Source organism: Fusarium fujikuroi, chromosome FFUJ_chr07 (assembly GCF_900079805.1).
Source record: "Fusarium fujikuroi IMI 58289 draft genome, chromosome FFUJ_chr07".
NCBI lineage: Eukaryota > Fungi > Ascomycota > Sordariomycetes > Hypocreales > Nectriaceae > Fusarium > Fusarium fujikuroi.
In genome coordinates, this window is record NC_036628.1 from 247,631 (window position 1) to 264,855 (window position 17,225).

Below are 17,225 nucleotides of genomic sequence, written 5' to 3' on the forward strand. Positions count from 1 at the left end.
GTCGCCAATCTAAGGTCGACCCGCCAACAGATAAGAACAAGTATCCACTCAGATAAGCCAAATCGATCAAGGGTCTAATTCTGTGATAATTGAGAGTTTAAGAGGCTAGCCCCGAGGCACCAAGATAAAGAACACCAATATACACAGGCAGTCAATATGCTCATTGCCCTCACTGTTGCCTAAAGTCTTGCTTTTGACTGAAAAGTTAGATATGCCGATGAATGGGGTCCAATTCAATTACGATTACTTTTCATCATTGGTTACATATTCGTATACTGAACAGTCGTAGTACGTGTCTGCAGTATGCCGTCCTCGCTATCATTATCCCCAGTCGGGTTATTCTCCAAAGACTCATCCGACCTTCCACTGTAGATGTTTACGTCTGTCTTACCCAACCCTTCGGGCCGCAAGCTCACTCTGTTGAAGTGAGTATCATGCTCCAGCTCCACGAGCGTATCAAATTTGCGTCGTGGACCATTTGAACCGCCAAAAGTATGGAGGCCAAAATTGGCGCTTCCACTTTGTTCTTCGCTGCCTTTGCGGGTGCTTTTGTCGCCAAGGACTCGAGGGGCGACGTTCTTGAGAAAGACGCGAAGGGTTGGGAGCGAGCCGCACATAATGAGTAAATTAGCTTCAATGATGCTGTCGTTGTCAGATGGGTTATACAAATAGTGGTAAGGACTTACACCCAGAGGCAACCTTCTGCCAACGACCAACTCTGGTCGGGATTTGACAAGCTCGGCAGAAGAAGAACCAGTCGGACAATGGATGTGATGAGAGTTATGGAACCGATAGCAAAGAGACCAACGAGACCAAGCTTCTGTCGAGTAGACATTTGCAGACCGATAACAGTCGGAATAGGCAACACCAGCAGCATCACATCAGTGATGCAACCAAAGGCAGCCTGGGTGATGTAGATGGGAGGGCGATTGATGCAAGTAGCCCCAACCGACATCCTAACATCCCATCCCGCAGCAATAGGCTTGCATGCAAACAGAACACTGAACCAAATGCCGACGAGACTAGCACTGCAGAGGAAGCCGGTGAAGTAGACCGAGTATTGGTACCATAAAGACGGCGAGAGGCGATAGTAAAAGAAGCAGAGCGTCAGCTTGGAGAGGATTGTCGTCGGGATATACGTCAGCGTTGTGCACATGACGAGTAGGTTAGCTTGGGTGTTGCTGTCGATTGGCATCTCCCATGCATGGACGCCGAGTAGTTTGCGACTGTATGCATTGAGAAGACATGATTGAGCCGCAATAGAGAGGACCTAGATGGTAAGTAAACGACGTTGAAGTAGACTGGCCCTCGTACCCAAGCGAAAAGAATTAAATCTGCCATCAATTAGCGTAGTCCCAAGCAAACAACCTGCTAAACTCACAGTCGTCAATCAAGAATTTTCGCAAAATCACTGCATTCGTATACATCCGCTGGCCCAAAAACGCCGTCGCTATCGCAAACTCCAGTCCAAATATCCAATACGCATTCCTCACCATCGACGCGTCAGTCAGCGGGTTCTCAAAGTCAACTCTGTACCCCGACGGAGGCGGCACCGCAACCTCGACGCCATTCACGACAGGAAACGACATTGTAACAGACTTTCAATGAGCTGAGAGTTTATCCTCGCGTAGTGCAACTCAGAAGACATGACGGGTATGAGATGGAAAATAATGAGACGCAGAATCGTTAGGTGTCATTTGGGCATCAAGTCGTGCAAATCTTTCAAGTCACATCGTCTACTGATATACAGCTGAACGTGATTTGATGATCACTACGCAAAGGGGCATGTTCCCTACAGAATTCCATGTGAGAAAAGAGACGACAGAGAAATGACTGGGGTTGAACCTTAATTATTGGGGAAACGTCAGGCGAAATTAGAGGGAAAAATAAAACGTCAAACTTGACGGGCCGTCCGGGTAGAGAGAGTTAGTTATGCCGGCCTTCCACAACAAGTCTAGACTCGTAGAAATTGATTTGGCCGGCCAGTTCAACGTCCCGCAAAATACAGGTTTTAGCTGGTCTGTTCACACGGTAATTCCGCGCTGTAACGGGCTGTGAACAGGGGTCATGACTCGAGATCAAGCGATCGTCATAATCCCCGCCTTTTACGGTTGCTTACGAGCCGTCAGCCCCAACTGCCGATGTAACGCTCGGGCTCTATCCCCTGAGGGTTGCAGAATGCATGTGCCGCTGATTGAGGGAACAATGGTTCCCCTGAAAACCTTGGCCTCGAGTTCACCGAGACTTTGGGTCGTATCTATTTAGAGTGTCGTTAATCCACTGTCAGCGCGGGCTTGGAGCTAGCTTTAGGGTCGAGCATGACATCGATTGAGCTTAAGCTTGATTTAGCACTGACATCTCGTCAATCTAGACGGCCAGAGATGAAGTGGTGACTATTGTGAAGACGTCAAAGCATTGTCGATCAAATAACCTCTACCAACAAATTCCGTCTCGTACACATTATTCATACTGTCTAGCAGATGCCCTGCCGTTACCTTGCCCGTCTGCCTGCTCACCTATGGATGAACCATGTTAATCCCGGGATCATGGCCGAAAACGATCAAGATCATCTATGCAGGATCAACCAACATGCATAATCGAGTAATGCCATGAATCCCTTACCAAATCCAACCTCCAGCCCATCTGACGAACCAATCGCATTCCCCTCCCCCCAAGCATTCGACTCCATCTGCGTGATTTTCCCCCATGAACCAGACCCGCCAGTTCCTCAGCCGCTTCTGCAGCAGACGATCTTGCCCATCAACAAAAAGTACCCAAGTTCCCGCACAGACTTGTCCTCTCAGATCTTCTCTCCCCCTCAAGGTGACATCCCATAATCCCGTTTCATCGCAATCATGAAGACGAGCGCCTCAGTCTTGGCTTGGGCATCAGCCCTCCTCGCTGCTTCACCCGCCGTAGCAATGGAGACTTGCGTAAGCTATTTCTGTCACATTGAGAAAATGTCACTGACCTCTCGTGTTTCAGTGTGCCTCACTTGAAGCAAAGGGTCTGAAGCACGTCTACTACCCCAATAGTAACGGCTACAAGACCCGCACTGAGTCGTACTTTTCCGTGTCGTCGCAGCTGGAGCCCTACTGTATCGTTCAGCCCGAGAGCGCCAAGGATGTATCTACGATTGTCAAGACATTGACATCTGATACAAAGTGTAATTTCGCGATTCGAAGCGGTGGACACACCGTCTGGGCGGCGAATAACAGTGAGTTTGATGCTCGCTTGATTGAGTTTGTCTAATTGCGTGCAGTCAACGATGGTGTCACTATTGACATGGGTAAGTTGCTTTTGCGATTGGCTCAGCGTGAAACAACTAACATGCACAGGATTGATGAACAAGACCACGTATGTCAAGAACACAAAGGTCGCTCAGATCCAAGCTGGTTCCATCTGGCGGGATGTCTATGGCGCCCTTGAGCCATATGGTGCTACTGCTGCAGGCGGTCGCACTTCGACTGTCGGTGTCGCTGGCTTCTTGACTGGCGGAGGCAATACCTTTTATACTGCCCGTCGGGGTTTTGGCTGCGACCAGGTTGTCAACTTTGAGGTTGTCCTCGGCGACGGGTATGTACACGCACGCTATAGCGACGTCTACTAATGTTTCATAGACGCATCGTCAATGCCAACAAGGACAACAACGCCGATCTATGGGAGGCCCTCAAAGGTGGCTCAGCCAACTTCGGTATCGTCACCCGCTTCGACGTCCAGGCCTTCGACGCTCCTCTCCTCTGGGGCGGCCTGGTTACCTACTCGGCCGAAGAAACAACCGATGCGCACGTCCAGGCCTACAAAGACTGGACCGATAATATCGTCAACTATCAGGATGGATCAGTCATTCCTTTCTGGAGTTACACTCCTCAGGCTGGCAAGATCGGCATCACTGTGTCGTACGAGGATACCACTGGTGCTGTCGCTCCAAAGGCCTTGGACGAGTTCTGGAAGATTCCTTATGAGACTTCCAACCTACGCAAGGATACTCATCGCAACATGACGATTGAGCTTGAGCTTGTCGCTGGATACCGGTAGGTCCCAACCTCGTCTGTCAAGTCAATACTGACATCGTTAGCAACGTCTGGTTCGCCATCACCTTCAAGAACAAACTCGGCTTGTACAAGAAGGCTCTAGAGTTGCACAAGCAATTCGTCAGCGACTGGAAGGCTCAATCCCCCGACGGCGACTTTATCTGCCACGCCATCTTCCAGGCCATCCCTACCATCTTCTCCAAGCACTCCCTCGAGCGAGGCGGCAACGTCGTCGGTCTTGACCGCGAGAAGGACAATGCCGTCATGTTCCAGGTCCAGCTGATGATCAACGGCGTCGAGCAAGAGAAGATTGCTCGTGAGCGCATGGTTCGCTTCCGTAAGACGATGAAGCAGTACAGTATCGATCAGGGCGCTGCTGTCGACTGGGAGTATCTCAACTACGCCGACTTTACCCAGGATCCTCTGTCTACTTATGGCCCTAAGAATGTTGAGTTCATTCGCAAGGTTGCTAAGAAGTATGACCCCAAGGGAGTATTCCAGACTAGACTGCCTGGCGGATTCAAGATCTCCAAGGTTGCTTAAAGTAGAGTAGTCTTGATAGATATGTGAATGCCAATATTGAATGCGTCATTCGTTTCAATTGCTTGTGAGCCGCATAATTACTGTGCCGTCAGTATGCGCCTCGCGTCGGCTCTGCGTCACTCTTCTAACAGGGGTCCTGGCACCAATCCTAATAGCGCAATACAGGGTAAGATAGGAGATAATGACCTACGTCGAGTTGCAGACAAGAGTTATATAACGATAAATGTAGTAGAGGTAATTCTTTATTTGTCTTTATAATAATATTAAAGTAATAGTAATTTTCACTTTTAGAGGGGTTTAAAACATTTTGCTGAGAAGGTTAAAGAATACCTGCTCCTATAAAAGTCACCAGTTCAACAGAGGTTCTCTAGCTCGCAAGACATAAAGAACACAAATAAATATATTCAGACAAAATGCTAAGCCATCACTATTATAAGATAGTCTTATAAAGGAGTTCCAATGTTATTTCCAACATCAATTGTCAGTTGATCCCCGGGGCTATGTACTACGTCTCCTCTTACACCTTGTCCGTTCTTAGCCAGAACGAAACTAACAGATGGGGAATCGCCTTGCGGAAGTACCGAAACCGTGATGGGAACTTGGGGGCAGGTTAGCTAATTCAATACGGGGTCAGTAGCGCAGTGCTCACTGTAGTGCTGGTTGAGGTTCAAGACCGTCATCCAGTTGTCTCTGTCTCGGATCGTAACAGGGGGTATATCTTCATATACACAGTCGATGGAGTAATCGGCTTCTTCGCCGGATTGATTGATGATGTTGAGTATGTATAGGTTTGACATGCTTGCGGGCTGAGGCTGATTGAGGACGTATAATGGGTACTGTAAAACTGCTAACTTAAAGTTAAAAGTCTAAAGGAAGATGTAAGTGATATAATGGGGAGTCTGGGTAATTTATATGTCAAACTTGGGATAAGCTATTGATAGAGCTATTGAATCTAATTACCATGTGACAGTATTGCCTTAAAAAGGTGATGCAGCTAATTTCTGATCTGGTATAGCGTAGCACTAAAACCGTCCACAGTCATTCAGCCAGCCACTATTAAAAACACCAACATACTACAGATACCAGAAGTTGAGTCTAGAACACGATAATATTGCATGCTTTGGCTTTAAAGGCGTAGCTGATAAGTGATTAACATGTCTTAGTACCCCGCACCTACAAGCTACTTGCTAATTAGAGCTCTGAGATTTCAGTGCTAATAATAGCAAATCTATCTAGAATGGCAGATTATAGCTTCTATTGCTTATAAATGCGAATTAATTAAGGACTGAGAATACGCCGAAATTATATTTAATAAACAATTATTTAGATAAATATGTAGCTAGGCAGTAAATATCTATAAGCAACTAACTCGACTAAGTCAATATCAGAATAGCCCCTCTTCTTACGGTTTACGGCTTATGAAAATGTGTGTTATTGGCCATCTTGTATACCCTTTAACTACATACCCCCGATATCGGATTTCTGATGGTTACCCACTTTCCTTTTCCAGCGTGCTGTTCACTAAATCCATCTCTACTTTATTCTTTTCTCAAGGCTGGATTATACCTGACTTCTATCTTCCCTGACTTGCTGCACTGTTTCTTATCAAGTTTATCTCGAGATGGCTTCCAACGCAGAGAAGCTGGCCTGTGAAAGCTGTATTCGTGGCCACCGCGTCGCCAAATGTCAGCATACTGGTGAGGACCGGGCATCCTCCATGTCACAAACTCATGATAACACGATGTATAGATCGCCCGCTTCTCAGTGTCAGTAGAAAAGGACGTCCGGTCTCTCAGTGCAATCACTGTAGGACCCTGCGCAACTCCCGATCTGTTCACACCAAATGCAAATGCGCTTCGGCATCACATCAGGCAATGCTGAAGCAGTTTGGACAAGGTTTGCTCCCTGGGCTATCTCATCGGAATTTATACTGACTCTGTTCTGTACTCAGAGCGATGCCAGTGCGATGAGGGTGAGACTTGCAAATGTGCACACAAGACAGATCGCAGAAAAAGGAAGGGCATCCAGTCCCCACTCTCAACAGACAAAAGCACAACACCGTCAACTGCCTTATCGCCTCCCGAATCTGAGGACAGGACTACAGAGACTTCCCCGACACCAGCTCGTTCATGCTGTGCCCCTACTTCAACGGCTTCTCATGATACAACCGACACCATCGACCCAATTTCGACTCTGAATCTTGGTATACCGAGTGCCTGGAACTCTAGCGACGTGCTTGATACATGGGACCCTCCAGTACTGGATTATTTGCCAGAAACCTTCTTACAGAGTCCGCCAAACTTGGCGGGAACCTGGGATCTAGCCCCAGACTTTGGATATGGCCCGGGTCCTATACCGAGTTTTCACGATCCATCATCAACAGTGGGGCCATTTGATGCCAGCAATCTTTTCAATGACATCGACATCAGCCAAATACATATCCCGGACGAATGGGCACTTGGGGATTTGACGATGAGTGAGTCCCACGATCCGGAAACACAGTCCAAGCCACTTTAACACCGTGGACTTTCGGTGCTTTTCCTGGATCAGTGGTGGACACAGTGCGTCAGATATTGTTGAAAAAGTACGACTTTAGTACCCTATTGTCACTCCCACTTAATAAATTCACGCACTACGTGTACCTGCGATAATTTGGAGACTCGTGTAGCATGCACTAAGCATATTTTTAACGTTATGTAGTGTGCTTATTCCCGCCATTAACTGTTCTGTTACCTTCGTTATTGCTCATGTGGCCCGGATATGATTGGCCCGTTACATTGGGTTCCCTATGCTCGTTTTGGAGTGTGATCTACTTCTGCTTGAAAAGCTGACATTCATTAAGTAAATCGATATTAATTGCTACAGGACTGCGTGCTATTGCTGTTGATCACACCAACCGTCCGGATTATACGTAGCCAGATTTTGAAATCCCGATTGCTCCCTCTGTAGAGCACTCAACTTCTCCTTCAAGTACTCTCTCTGATTCTGATGAATCCTATCAAAGCTCAACAAGAACGTGACAAGGAACAAAAAGTCCTCAACTCTCGCTTCAGCATCGTGTTCTTCGCCTGGTCCAATTGGCAGCGCCAACACATCAGCCACGGTACTCGTAATCTCAAACAGCTTCTGCAGGATCCCAGATCCATGCAGTCCAATGCTCTCAACCCTCTCCAATCGGAGAACCACATTGCGTAATTGAGTTGATAAACGCTGTGCGGGGAAATGCATCGAAAAGCCCTCATGAGAGTTCTGTGGTACTGCAGACTGTAGAAGCCCTTGAGATAACGCAAGCTGCCAGACCAGAATTCTCATCCATAATCGTGTGATGAACAGGTCCACATGCTGAAGCTCCGACAAACCCCAGCCACTCGACACCAAAGCATTATCAGTCTCTGCAGCGTCAATCTCGTTCTGATCGAGCTGAGCTTGTTTATGCTCAATCCACGCAGCAGTCATTTCTGGAGCCGTAGCTTGTGGATCTTGCTGGGCTCTCCAGTGAGCCAAAAAGGTATCATCCAGTACGTGAAATAGCTCAATCAGCCGATTGAAACCTTGGTTAACGTGGGGAGGAAGTTCATGGTCTGGTGCTGGGACACTCGGGCTGAGCATTGGAAGAATAGCGGGATGGCCGGCTACTATCGTGAGGAAACGTTCGTGGATGGAAATCTCGCAGTACAGACGCTGTCGGGTGGCTAGTTCGTGGTCGGTTAGTGAGGCATCCTTGTATCGATCTAAGTCGAGCATCTGAATCATTGCAATGGCTTCTCGAAGAATGACAAAACTGCGGTCGAATCGCTTGAACGCCATGAGACAGATCTCTAGAAATACGCATGTGACAATACGTTTGACTGTGACTGGTAGCCTCCCAAGAATACCAACGCCCATCTCGGATTGCCTATGCGCCCTGAAGCTGAGGTTCATGAGCTCTGTGATTCTGACAGGTGCTTCGCCTTCCGAGTCCCAAGATGTCTGTGTCAGGTTGATGGTGACAGCGGCGTATGCGTATACAAGCGCGGCATCCTCAAAGCTTTGATCCATCACCTCAATTGCAGCCACAATCTCCGAAGGGAGAACAATTGGATTGACGGGAAAAACCACGCGTTCATAGTCGAGTAGCAGATTGAGAAAAAAGTCTGAAGAGTACGCCGATCCAATGCTCGTCGGTATCGCATTGTAAGCGACAGGTGAAGGATCATCAGTCTGTGGCGAAGCAGAATTGGACCTTGCATCATCAGGCTTTGTCCCCTCTCGAATCTGCGCTACCAATCGGCCTCGCACGGTTGGTCTTCGCTTGGAGGTTGCAGCGGAGTAGACGCATGCCAGATTGAGATGACCACATTGCGAACAAGGGACAGAGCCGTTGCATTTGACTTTGCGAACGCGACATGGATCGCAGGCCTTTGAGATTCTTCCGGTCATTGTTTGTTGATTGAGTATGAAGTGATCGAGAAGGGATGCGGAGTCGATGCACGAGATTTATCACGCTAAAGTATGTTGGTATAACCCCACATCGCCACATTCGGACGAGCTGAGTCTAGAGCCAAGCCTCAACTGGTATTACTGGGGTAGTTCCAGCATTTGACACGTCACAACACGATAGAGGCAGGTATCAAGGAATGTTGAGCTTTTCATCTCTTCTCGTACTACCAAATTACCGCTATGATGACTATTCCATCCTACATTCAAAATTCTATCCCGGCCCATCTAAGAAGCATTGCTATCTACCTTCTCAACATACACGGCACTAGCCTTTTCCTTGGTCTGGAACTCGGCATCAACTCGCTCAACTCCAGTAGTCTTGAACTGGCGAGCAGCGACCCCACGCTCGAAGAGAACATCAAGTTCACCATAAGTACGGCCCTTGGGCTCAGGAAGACGGAAGTAGGTCCAGACAGCACAGAGGAAGCAGGTTCCAGCCCAGAAGAAGCCAGCCTTGGCACCCCAGTTCCAAGCAGACGGGTTCAACATGCGAGGGGTGATGATGTTGGTCATGATTCCAGTGATATTGTATGCGTTTCGGGCGAGGACGACGGTCTTGGTTCGGAGACGAGTGGAGGACAGCTCAGCGACAAGAGAGTAGCAGACAGGTCCGACGGTCGAATCGTAGGTAAAGGTGTAGATGAGAAGAAGAGACCCGATGGTCCACTGAGCAGCAACATTCTCGCGACCAGCAAAGGCGACACAGCCAATGGCCAGGAGAAAGACACACATGGCGAGCTGTCCGTAGAGGTAGAGGGTGCGACGACCGAACCAACCCATGAGGAACCAGGAAAAGACGGTACCGACAGCACCGATGGCATACTGACCAAGGGACATTGAGAAGCTGTTCTCAACACCCATACCGGCCTGCTGGTAGAAGTAGGTAGAGTACCCCATAAAGGTTGAGCCGCAGAGAGTCTGGATCATCCAGGTAACACAGACAATCTCAGTTCGTCGAAGACTGACACCCTTGAAGAGGTCAAAGTATGAGGTACCAGACTGAGCTTCCTTTTCCATCTCGTTGGTGTGTACCATCATGGAAATGGTCTCATCGAGCTTGAAGTCGACATTGCTGTTGCGGACGGTAAGACGCTCGAGGGAGATCTTGGCCTCTTCGATGCGACCGCGGCGAACAAGCCACCAGGGAGACTCGGGAGCGAGGTAGATTCCGATGATCAGAGGAACAGGCCACATCCACTGGAGAGCAAATGGGATCTTGTAACCCCACTCGTCAGTGCGAGAAACCATGGCTCGGAGAACACCAGAGGCGATGAACTGGCCGAGGACCCAGCAGAGGTTGACATAGGTGGTGAGATAAGCGCGGAGGTGGGTAGGGCAGACTTCAGAGGCGTAGGTTGTAGTGAGAGTCTGGAAGACACCCCAGGGAACACCAATAAGTATCTCTCCAATGAGAAGCTGGACCAGGGTCTCGGAGAAGAAGATGATGAAGATGAAACCGATGCAGCCAATAAGCGCACCGATCAGTGTCTTGCGGTAACCGAAGCGATCAGCAATGATACCGTTGAGGAAGAGACCGAGAATTTGACCGCAGAGAGTTCCGTTGGAGAGACCAGATTGCCAGGCAGCTGTCAGTTGATACGTGCCGTCTGGCTGCTCAACACCAAACTTTTTCTGGAACGGGGGATAAGCGAAGAGGTTTCCGAGGAGGACAACATCGAAACCTTCCATGATGATGCAGAGGGAGAGGAAGATGGACCACAGACAAGCTTTCTTGTAGAGCTTGAACGACTGTAGCAGGCCCATGTTGTGCTCGGCCTCAGTAGCAGCAGCGGCTTCATGAGCGACGTTGGCGTCGACTGGCACCGCGACAGGGGCGATGCCATTGTCAACCTTGCTATCAGACATGGTGGGTGATCAATGAGTAGTAGACTTAGAAGGTGAGATGAGTGATGATGGATGTGAGTTAGTGAGCGATACGCGACATCTTATAGTTGGAGATGTTCAAGGAGTTGAAGCTGTCGAGAAGCGAAAATTAAGGAAAAACAGGACCTTGGTGCAAAGTTTGGGCCAACTGTTAGCGCAAAGGGAGTCCTTCGCGGGGTTGGCCGTGATAGGACCGGTGCTAGACCAGAGTCGTCTAGAATTAAGCGTAAATGAAGCCATGTTGGACCGGGCGTCAGCCACATTGTAAGGTTAATTCTCCAGGGGGAGGCTCTGGAGGACGTTCGAGTCTGGTTAACAGTGGAGGAGTCTCCGTTGTGTCTTCTCACCTCCCCCATGGGGAGACAATCATGTAAATCTGGGGTTCGCTCATCGGACCGAGCATTGACCACTGAGACACCAAAAGTGGCGGAGATCAGCAGATGCTCGTGAGCCATTGGGAAATGAAGACGAGGGATTAGACTTTTGACTTCTCGTCGGTCCGGCCAAGAGCCAATCAAGATTCAGCCATGTCGTCGGTCCGAGGTTAGACCAATGAAGCTGCGGATGAGGACTCCGCAGACTTTGAGACGAGGATGGTTGGGTTTCAGTCGGATCTATTTGGTCGGTCCGACCGAATGGTGCGGGGGAATGGTCGTGATCTGGGGAAAATGAACGGGTGAATTACCATCGGACGATATTTAAATCTACTCAAACCATTCTCTTTGCATGAAGCAAGTTCTGATCAAATAATTCTTTTTTTGCATCTCACAATGACTGTCAGCAGACGTTCAAAGCAATGGTGGAAGCAGGCCATCATCTACCAGATCTACCCTGCATCGTTCTGCGACTCCAACGGCGATGGCATGGGTGATCTCCAGGGCATCATATCCAAGCTAGACTACATCGCAAGCCTCGGCGTTGATGTCATCTGGGTATGTCCCATGTACGACAGCCCGCAGGTCGACATGGGCTATGATATCTCCAATTACGAAGATGTCTATGCTCCATACGGCACTCTCCAGGATATGGAGGAGTTGATCCGCAAAACACATGAAAAGGGCATGAAGATTATGCTTGATCTTGTTATCAACCATACTTCTGACAAACACGCTTGGTTTGAAGAGTCAAGACTCAGCAAGGATAGTCCCAAGCGTGACTGGTACATTTGGAGACCTGCCAAGTACTCCCCAGAAGGCCAACGTCTTCCCCCAAATAACTGGCGCTCCAATTTCGGTGGCGGTAGTGTTTGGGAGTGGGACGAGACAACGGGGGAGTACTACCTACACCTCTTTGCAAAAGAGCAGCCCGATCTCAATTGGGAGAACCCAGAGACGCGTCGCGCCATCTATGCTTCGTCGATGGAGTTTTGGCTCGACAGAGGCGTCGATGGCTTCAGAGTCGACACGGTCAACATGTACTCCAAGCTCCAAGACTTTCCCGACGCGCCCATCACCGACCCGAAAGCGAAATACCAACCTGCCGGTCTTCTCTACTGCAACGGACCTCGAATGCACGAGTTTCTCGGCGAGATGAACGAGATTCTCGAGCGGTATGGGGCCATTACAGTTGGAGAACTGCCTCATACACCGGATCTGGAAAAGGTCCTGAGATATGTGAGCGCGAAAGAGAAGCAGCTCAACATGGTGTTCCAGTTTGATGTTGTGGATATCGGGTTTGGGAAGACGCATAAGTACGAGACGGTACCGAAGAATTATACCCTTCCTCAGCTGAAAGATGCTTTTGGGAGGACGCAGAGTCTGATTCAGGGGACTGATGCTTGGACGACTGTGTTTATGGAGAACCATGACCAAGCACGCTCTGTGTCACGCTTCACAAACGATAGTCCAGAGTACCGAGTCGCAGGGGCTAAGCTACTGGCTTTGCTGCAGTCTTGTCTAAGCGGTACGCAGTATGTCTACCAAGGACAAGAAATTGGATCCGTCAATGCTCCCAAGGAGAGCTACCCATTAGAGAACTACGTCGACATCGAGAGTTACCAATTCCTCGATATAGTCAAGGAGCGATCAAACGATGAACAAGAGATCGACAAGGCCTTCAATGCTCTTCAATACCTCGCTCGAGACCACGCTCGCATCCCTATCTGCTGGAGTGACGCCAAGTACGGCGGTTTCTCCGAAGTAGACCAACCTAAAGAGCCCTGGATGCAAGCCCATCCTCTATCGCGCGAGATCAACGTCGCATCTCAGCTTGACGATCCAAACAGCGTGCTATCATTCTGGAAGAAAGCACTGCGTTTCCGAAAAGAGTTTTCTGACCTGACGGTGTATGGAGATTATAAGCTTATCCGGCGGGAGGACCCTGATGTTTATGCTTTTGTTAAGGAGTCTCAGGTTGATGGTTCCAAGGTTGCTGTTGTTCTGAACTTTACTCCTGAGGAGAAGACGTTGAGTGCTCTGACAGGTGAAGAGCTTGGTCTTAGTGGACAGGAAGTCAAGTTGGTGCCTGTTATGTCGACACATTCTGGAAAAGAACAGGCTGGTGTCTTGTCGCCGTTTGAAGGAAGGGTTTACCTAGTCACTTAGTCATGGCATAGCATAGATAAAAGAGCGTTTCCAGTTACTATTAGGTGCATCTTCAGTTACTGTCTGTTCATTCTTCTCTAAGCTTGGCAGTGCTTTCTCAACAGATAGCCTAATCCACAATAAATCCCGACGCAGTGGTATTCTGTCTCTCCCCTCTAAAACAACATACTAGCATTCCTATTGGATAACCCCGCAGACACCGGTCATCATGGGGACCAACAAATTGGACATCTTTGCTGCTATGAAGCTCGCTCCTTCAATTCCTCACTGCATTGGACATTGAGTTGATGCGAAATGCGAACATTGTAAATTCCGAAGGCCAATCATCTCTCTGCTCTAATATTTCTGCGGCGTTATCTCGGCAAGGTAGCTCTAACTTGTCAAGTAAAAAGCCATACTTGGGAATGGGGTACACATTCACCAAAGCAAACAATCATTCGAGGTTATTGCACAAGGCCATTGAGTCAGTCTGTCAGTGAAGTCGACGGATCATTACTCGTATGAGAACTGCCCATACGGAAGCGCTATCTCAACTAGGGGTGCCCGCGGAAGCTTCCGTGATCCTTGTTGGCAGTGTTGTTCCTTACTGGATCAGGAAAGCTGAAATGCAGCTGCAGGGTATTCAACCAACACCAAGTTGCATCACAATCTCCTGTGCAGCGGCGCAGCTTTCGCAATGCCTCTTTCTGAAGCAATTAATGACGCAAGCTAACGACCAACAGCTGAGAAAACCTCCCAATGCGAGACCTATGCGTGCCCTCCCTTCTTTTCTCCCCCTTTTAGTTGAAAAGGGCTGTAACATACCCATGAGCCAACAACGAAACCGCCTGCACCAACGGGCGTCATTCCTTATGGGTAAAAGCGCCGAAAGGTCAAAGGACCTGGCATCCGTTGGTACCGTGATTATATATAAGAGACGAACTCCTGAGATTGTTCCCTGTGTCGCCATTCCGACTTTTGCTGCCAGACTACATTATCTGAAACCCAGTCACTCACAAAACAAACTTTTCAACCCGCAATGTCTTTGTACAACAACCCTTCTTCAAACTCATCTCAGAATATGAACAAGAGTACCATGTCTTCCGCAGCGGGAGAGACATCTACTGGCTACCATGACCGCCACACTCAGCAAGGAGACAGGGGTTCCACGTCTGCTGATTCTTCTGGTTCGCAAGACGCAAGTCCATCCGAAGGAACGGCTAATACTACCCCTCGAAGTTCATCAACTACCAGCGGAGATAAGCCCGCCGATTCTCGAATGATTGTTGATGATCCGTTCGATAACGAGAAACGGCAAATCCTTTTCAATGCTATTGATAGGCTTCAAGCTTGTGGCTCCCACAAGTACTTGGCCATTCCACAGGTATGTCTAGACTCTCATGCCATTTTGAAGAGGTACAAGCTGATAATTCCCAGCTCGTCGTCGTAGGGGAACAATCTTCTGGGAAATCATCCCTGCTCAGAACATTGACTGACATTTCATTCCCCGTCATGGCTGGGATTGGTACACGCTTTCCAATTCGTGTCATTTCGCGCCGTAGCCCTAGTTCACAGGGCAGTAGGGAACGATTTCGTATTTCACTAGAACGCGCACCACGAGATGTGAACGGCTTGCAACGAGCTGATGCTGCTGCAGACGAGTACCGTCTAGAGGGAGATACCTTGACCATGGACGTATTCGAGGCTGCGCTGAAGGATGTGAGTGCTTGCCATTGACCGGGATATATACAGTGCTAACTAAAATATTCAGCTCTCTGAGAATAAAATTGGCATCAGAAAGGGTCAAGGCATAGGGGCTAAAAACTTTGTCCCAGATATTGTTAGAGTTGAACTTGAAGGACCTCACAGATCTCCCTTCAACATCCTTGATCTCCCAGGCCTCATCTCCTCAGAATATGGTGTCAATGAACCTGAGCCCCTCGGGACACAGGAACTAGCTAAGGAATACATCTCCCGACAGGAAAACACAATCATGTACGTTTGTTGTTAAATGACATTGCCAAGTTCAATTCAAAGACTAATCGCAGGCTAGATGCACAATACCCGCAACTTCTGACCTGGGAAATCAACGGGCCTATCAGATTTGCAAGGAACATATATCAGACAAGAGGCGACTGGTTGGAGTTTTCACAAAGTGTGACAAAGCGGATCGCGAAGAAGCCGAGCGAGCAGTCAGTCGACCCTCGAACTTGTCATGCACGGACGCTAACATTCGTCAGGTCATTTCAGCAAAAAGTAATATTGTCAACGGAGACTCGATCTTCGTGGATGGCATGTTTGTCGTCTGTAATAAGACGTCAGAGTCCCGCGTCAATGAGGATGAATTCTTCAGCCTCAAGCCTTGGTCTCAGATACACAGTGAACGCAGAGGAAGCAGGAAACTCAAAGATCATCTTGGGGAGATTCTGACTCGCGAAATTGAAAAGGCATTTCCAAAGCTTGAGAACGACATAAATTCAAGGCTCAAGGAGAAGCGTGCCAGGCTCAAAGACATGGGTGAACCTCGACTCAATTATAGTCAGCAACAGGAGTATCTCAACCGTTTCGTACGCGAGTACTCCTCCAAGTGCGATCGGGCTCTTAGACGCCCAGGATTACTTGAGTCAGAGACAATGGACCTGAGACAAAAGCTGAATCACCTCAATACACAGTTTGACAATGTCATGAGATGGGTTGGTGGGTTCTGGAGGTTTGAGGACGAGGGCGTGGACCCATGGGTCGTTTGCAACGAATACGGACTATTCGTCGACAATAAACAGGAGCAGTCGAAAACAGCGGGAGAAATCTTATATCCGACCCCTAAGCCGGAGGATTACACAGAGGCGCTGAAACGGATCCCGGCATTCGAGGAGCATGAGCATGTCGAGTCTTTCGACAAATTTAAGGATACGGTGACCAGCAAACTTGACAGGTTCGGCGCATCCCAACCGCCTGGCGTAGTCAACTCAGACATTTATCCTGTCATCTACCGAGCCCAAGTATCCAAGTGGAGCTCTATAGCACAAGAGCACTTGGACAGAGTCAAAGATGCAATGAAGTCAAGCTATGAGGAGATTCTGCGTTTTGTTTGCCCGAACTCTGAAGGCACCATGACTTTGCATCATGAGCTCAAAGACCGTCTTCATTCGATGTTTTGTGAGACACTGAGCAAAGCCCAACAAGAACTGGATAAGTACTGCGAACAAGAAACCCAAAAGGAACTTCTCCAAACCACCAACAAGGAGTTCAGTACTAAACTTGAAGGTTGGCGCATGTTGAGATACGCCCGAGCTTTCTACCATGGGGTCGGTGGTGAGGAGCCTCAAGATTTTATCTCACGCCAGACTTTGCATATGATGTGGACCAAGATGGATTCTTCAGGCCAAGACAGAATGGCGAACGACATACACGATGTTATCAAGGTATACTACAGGGTAAGGACCAGACCCGGCCACAATTAAAGACCAGAATTGTTGATTTAATACAGATTTCCCTGGAGTCATTCGTTAGCCATGTCACTCAAACCATAATGGAGGGTTTTATTATGGATAAAGATGGCCCTTTGAGCAAGATGACGACCGAATATGTTCTGAGCCTTCCAAAACAGGAAGTCAGCGATATGACAAAAGAGGACAAAACCGCACGTCAGCTGAGAGTGCAACTAAACCGGGAAATTAAAGGTCTTGAGAGTGATCAGGAGATTGCGAAAGAGGCAAGGCTTGAAGTGGAGGCATTGAACCGTGATTAGTATTGATTCGATTTG

The 17,225-nt window shown here is 48.6% G+C and overlaps 8 protein-coding genes; 4 read left to right on the plus strand and 4 right to left on the minus strand.

Moving 5' to 3' along the window:
* Positions 1-260: 260 nt before the first annotated feature.
* FFUJ_09069 (related to integral membrane protein) lies at positions 261-1,589 on the minus strand (the record flags this gene model as incomplete). XM_023580160.1 has 4 exons in its annotated part: positions 261-642; positions 687-1,270; positions 1,315-1,334; positions 1,382-1,589. 4 exons carry the CDS (start codon positions 1,587-1,589, stop codon positions 261-263), a joined length of 1,194 nt encoding a protein of 397 aa, XP_023432986.1.
* Positions 1,590-2,855: 1,266 nt separating this feature from the next.
* FFUJ_09068 (related to 6-hydroxy-d-nicotine oxidase) lies at positions 2,856-4,577 on the plus strand (the record flags this gene model as incomplete). XM_023580162.1 has 6 exons in its annotated part: positions 2,856-2,933; positions 2,986-3,217; positions 3,263-3,289; positions 3,339-3,576; positions 3,621-4,034; positions 4,079-4,577. 6 exons carry the CDS (start codon positions 2,856-2,858, stop codon positions 4,575-4,577), a joined length of 1,488 nt encoding a protein of 495 aa, XP_023432987.1.
* Positions 4,578-5,020: 443 nt separating this feature from the next.
* FFUJ_09067 (uncharacterized protein) lies at positions 5,021-5,374 on the minus strand (the record flags this gene model as incomplete). XM_023580163.1 has 2 exons in its annotated part: positions 5,021-5,175; positions 5,227-5,374. The coding sequence occupies 2 exons, from the start codon at positions 5,372-5,374 to the stop codon at positions 5,021-5,023; spliced, it is 303 nt and encodes a 100-aa protein (XP_023432988.1).
* An 824-nt stretch (positions 5,375-6,198) lies between these two features.
* On the plus strand, positions 6,199-7,094 carry FFUJ_09066 (related to transcription activator CUP2; the record flags this gene model as incomplete). XM_023580164.1 has 3 exons in its annotated part: positions 6,199-6,274; positions 6,327-6,473; positions 6,529-7,094. 3 exons carry the CDS (start codon positions 6,199-6,201, stop codon positions 7,092-7,094), a joined length of 789 nt encoding a protein of 262 aa, XP_023432989.1.
* Positions 7,095-7,451: 357 nt separating this feature from the next.
* On the minus strand, positions 7,452-8,996 carry FFUJ_09065 (related to transcription activator; the record flags this gene model as incomplete). The annotated part of the gene is made up of 1 exon (XM_023580165.1): positions 7,452-8,996. One exon carries the CDS (start codon positions 8,994-8,996, stop codon positions 7,452-7,454), a length of 1,545 nt encoding a protein of 514 aa, XP_023432990.1.
* Positions 8,997-9,281: 285 nt separating this feature from the next.
* Positions 9,282-10,922, minus strand: FFUJ_09064 (probable maltose permease (MalP); the record flags this gene model as incomplete). Its single annotated transcript, XM_023580166.1, has 1 exon — positions 9,282-10,922. The coding sequence occupies one exon, from the start codon at positions 10,920-10,922 to the stop codon at positions 9,282-9,284; it is 1,641 nt and encodes a 546-aa protein (XP_023432991.1).
* Positions 10,923-11,710: 788 nt separating this feature from the next.
* Positions 11,711-13,483, plus strand: FFUJ_09063 (probable alpha-glucosidase (maltase); the record flags this gene model as incomplete). The annotated part of the gene is made up of 1 exon (XM_023580167.1): positions 11,711-13,483. One exon carries the CDS (start codon positions 11,711-11,713, stop codon positions 13,481-13,483), a length of 1,773 nt encoding a protein of 590 aa, XP_023432992.1.
* A 1,018-nt stretch (positions 13,484-14,501) lies between these two features.
* Positions 14,502-17,210, plus strand: FFUJ_09062 (related to RBTMx2 protein; the record flags this gene model as incomplete). XM_023580168.1 has 6 exons in its annotated part: positions 14,502-14,846; positions 14,900-15,181; positions 15,234-15,457; positions 15,516-15,654; positions 15,703-16,896; positions 16,950-17,210. 6 exons carry the CDS (start codon positions 14,502-14,504, stop codon positions 17,208-17,210), a joined length of 2,445 nt encoding a protein of 814 aa, XP_023433906.1.
* Between the last annotated feature and the right edge of the window lie 15 nt (positions 17,211-17,225).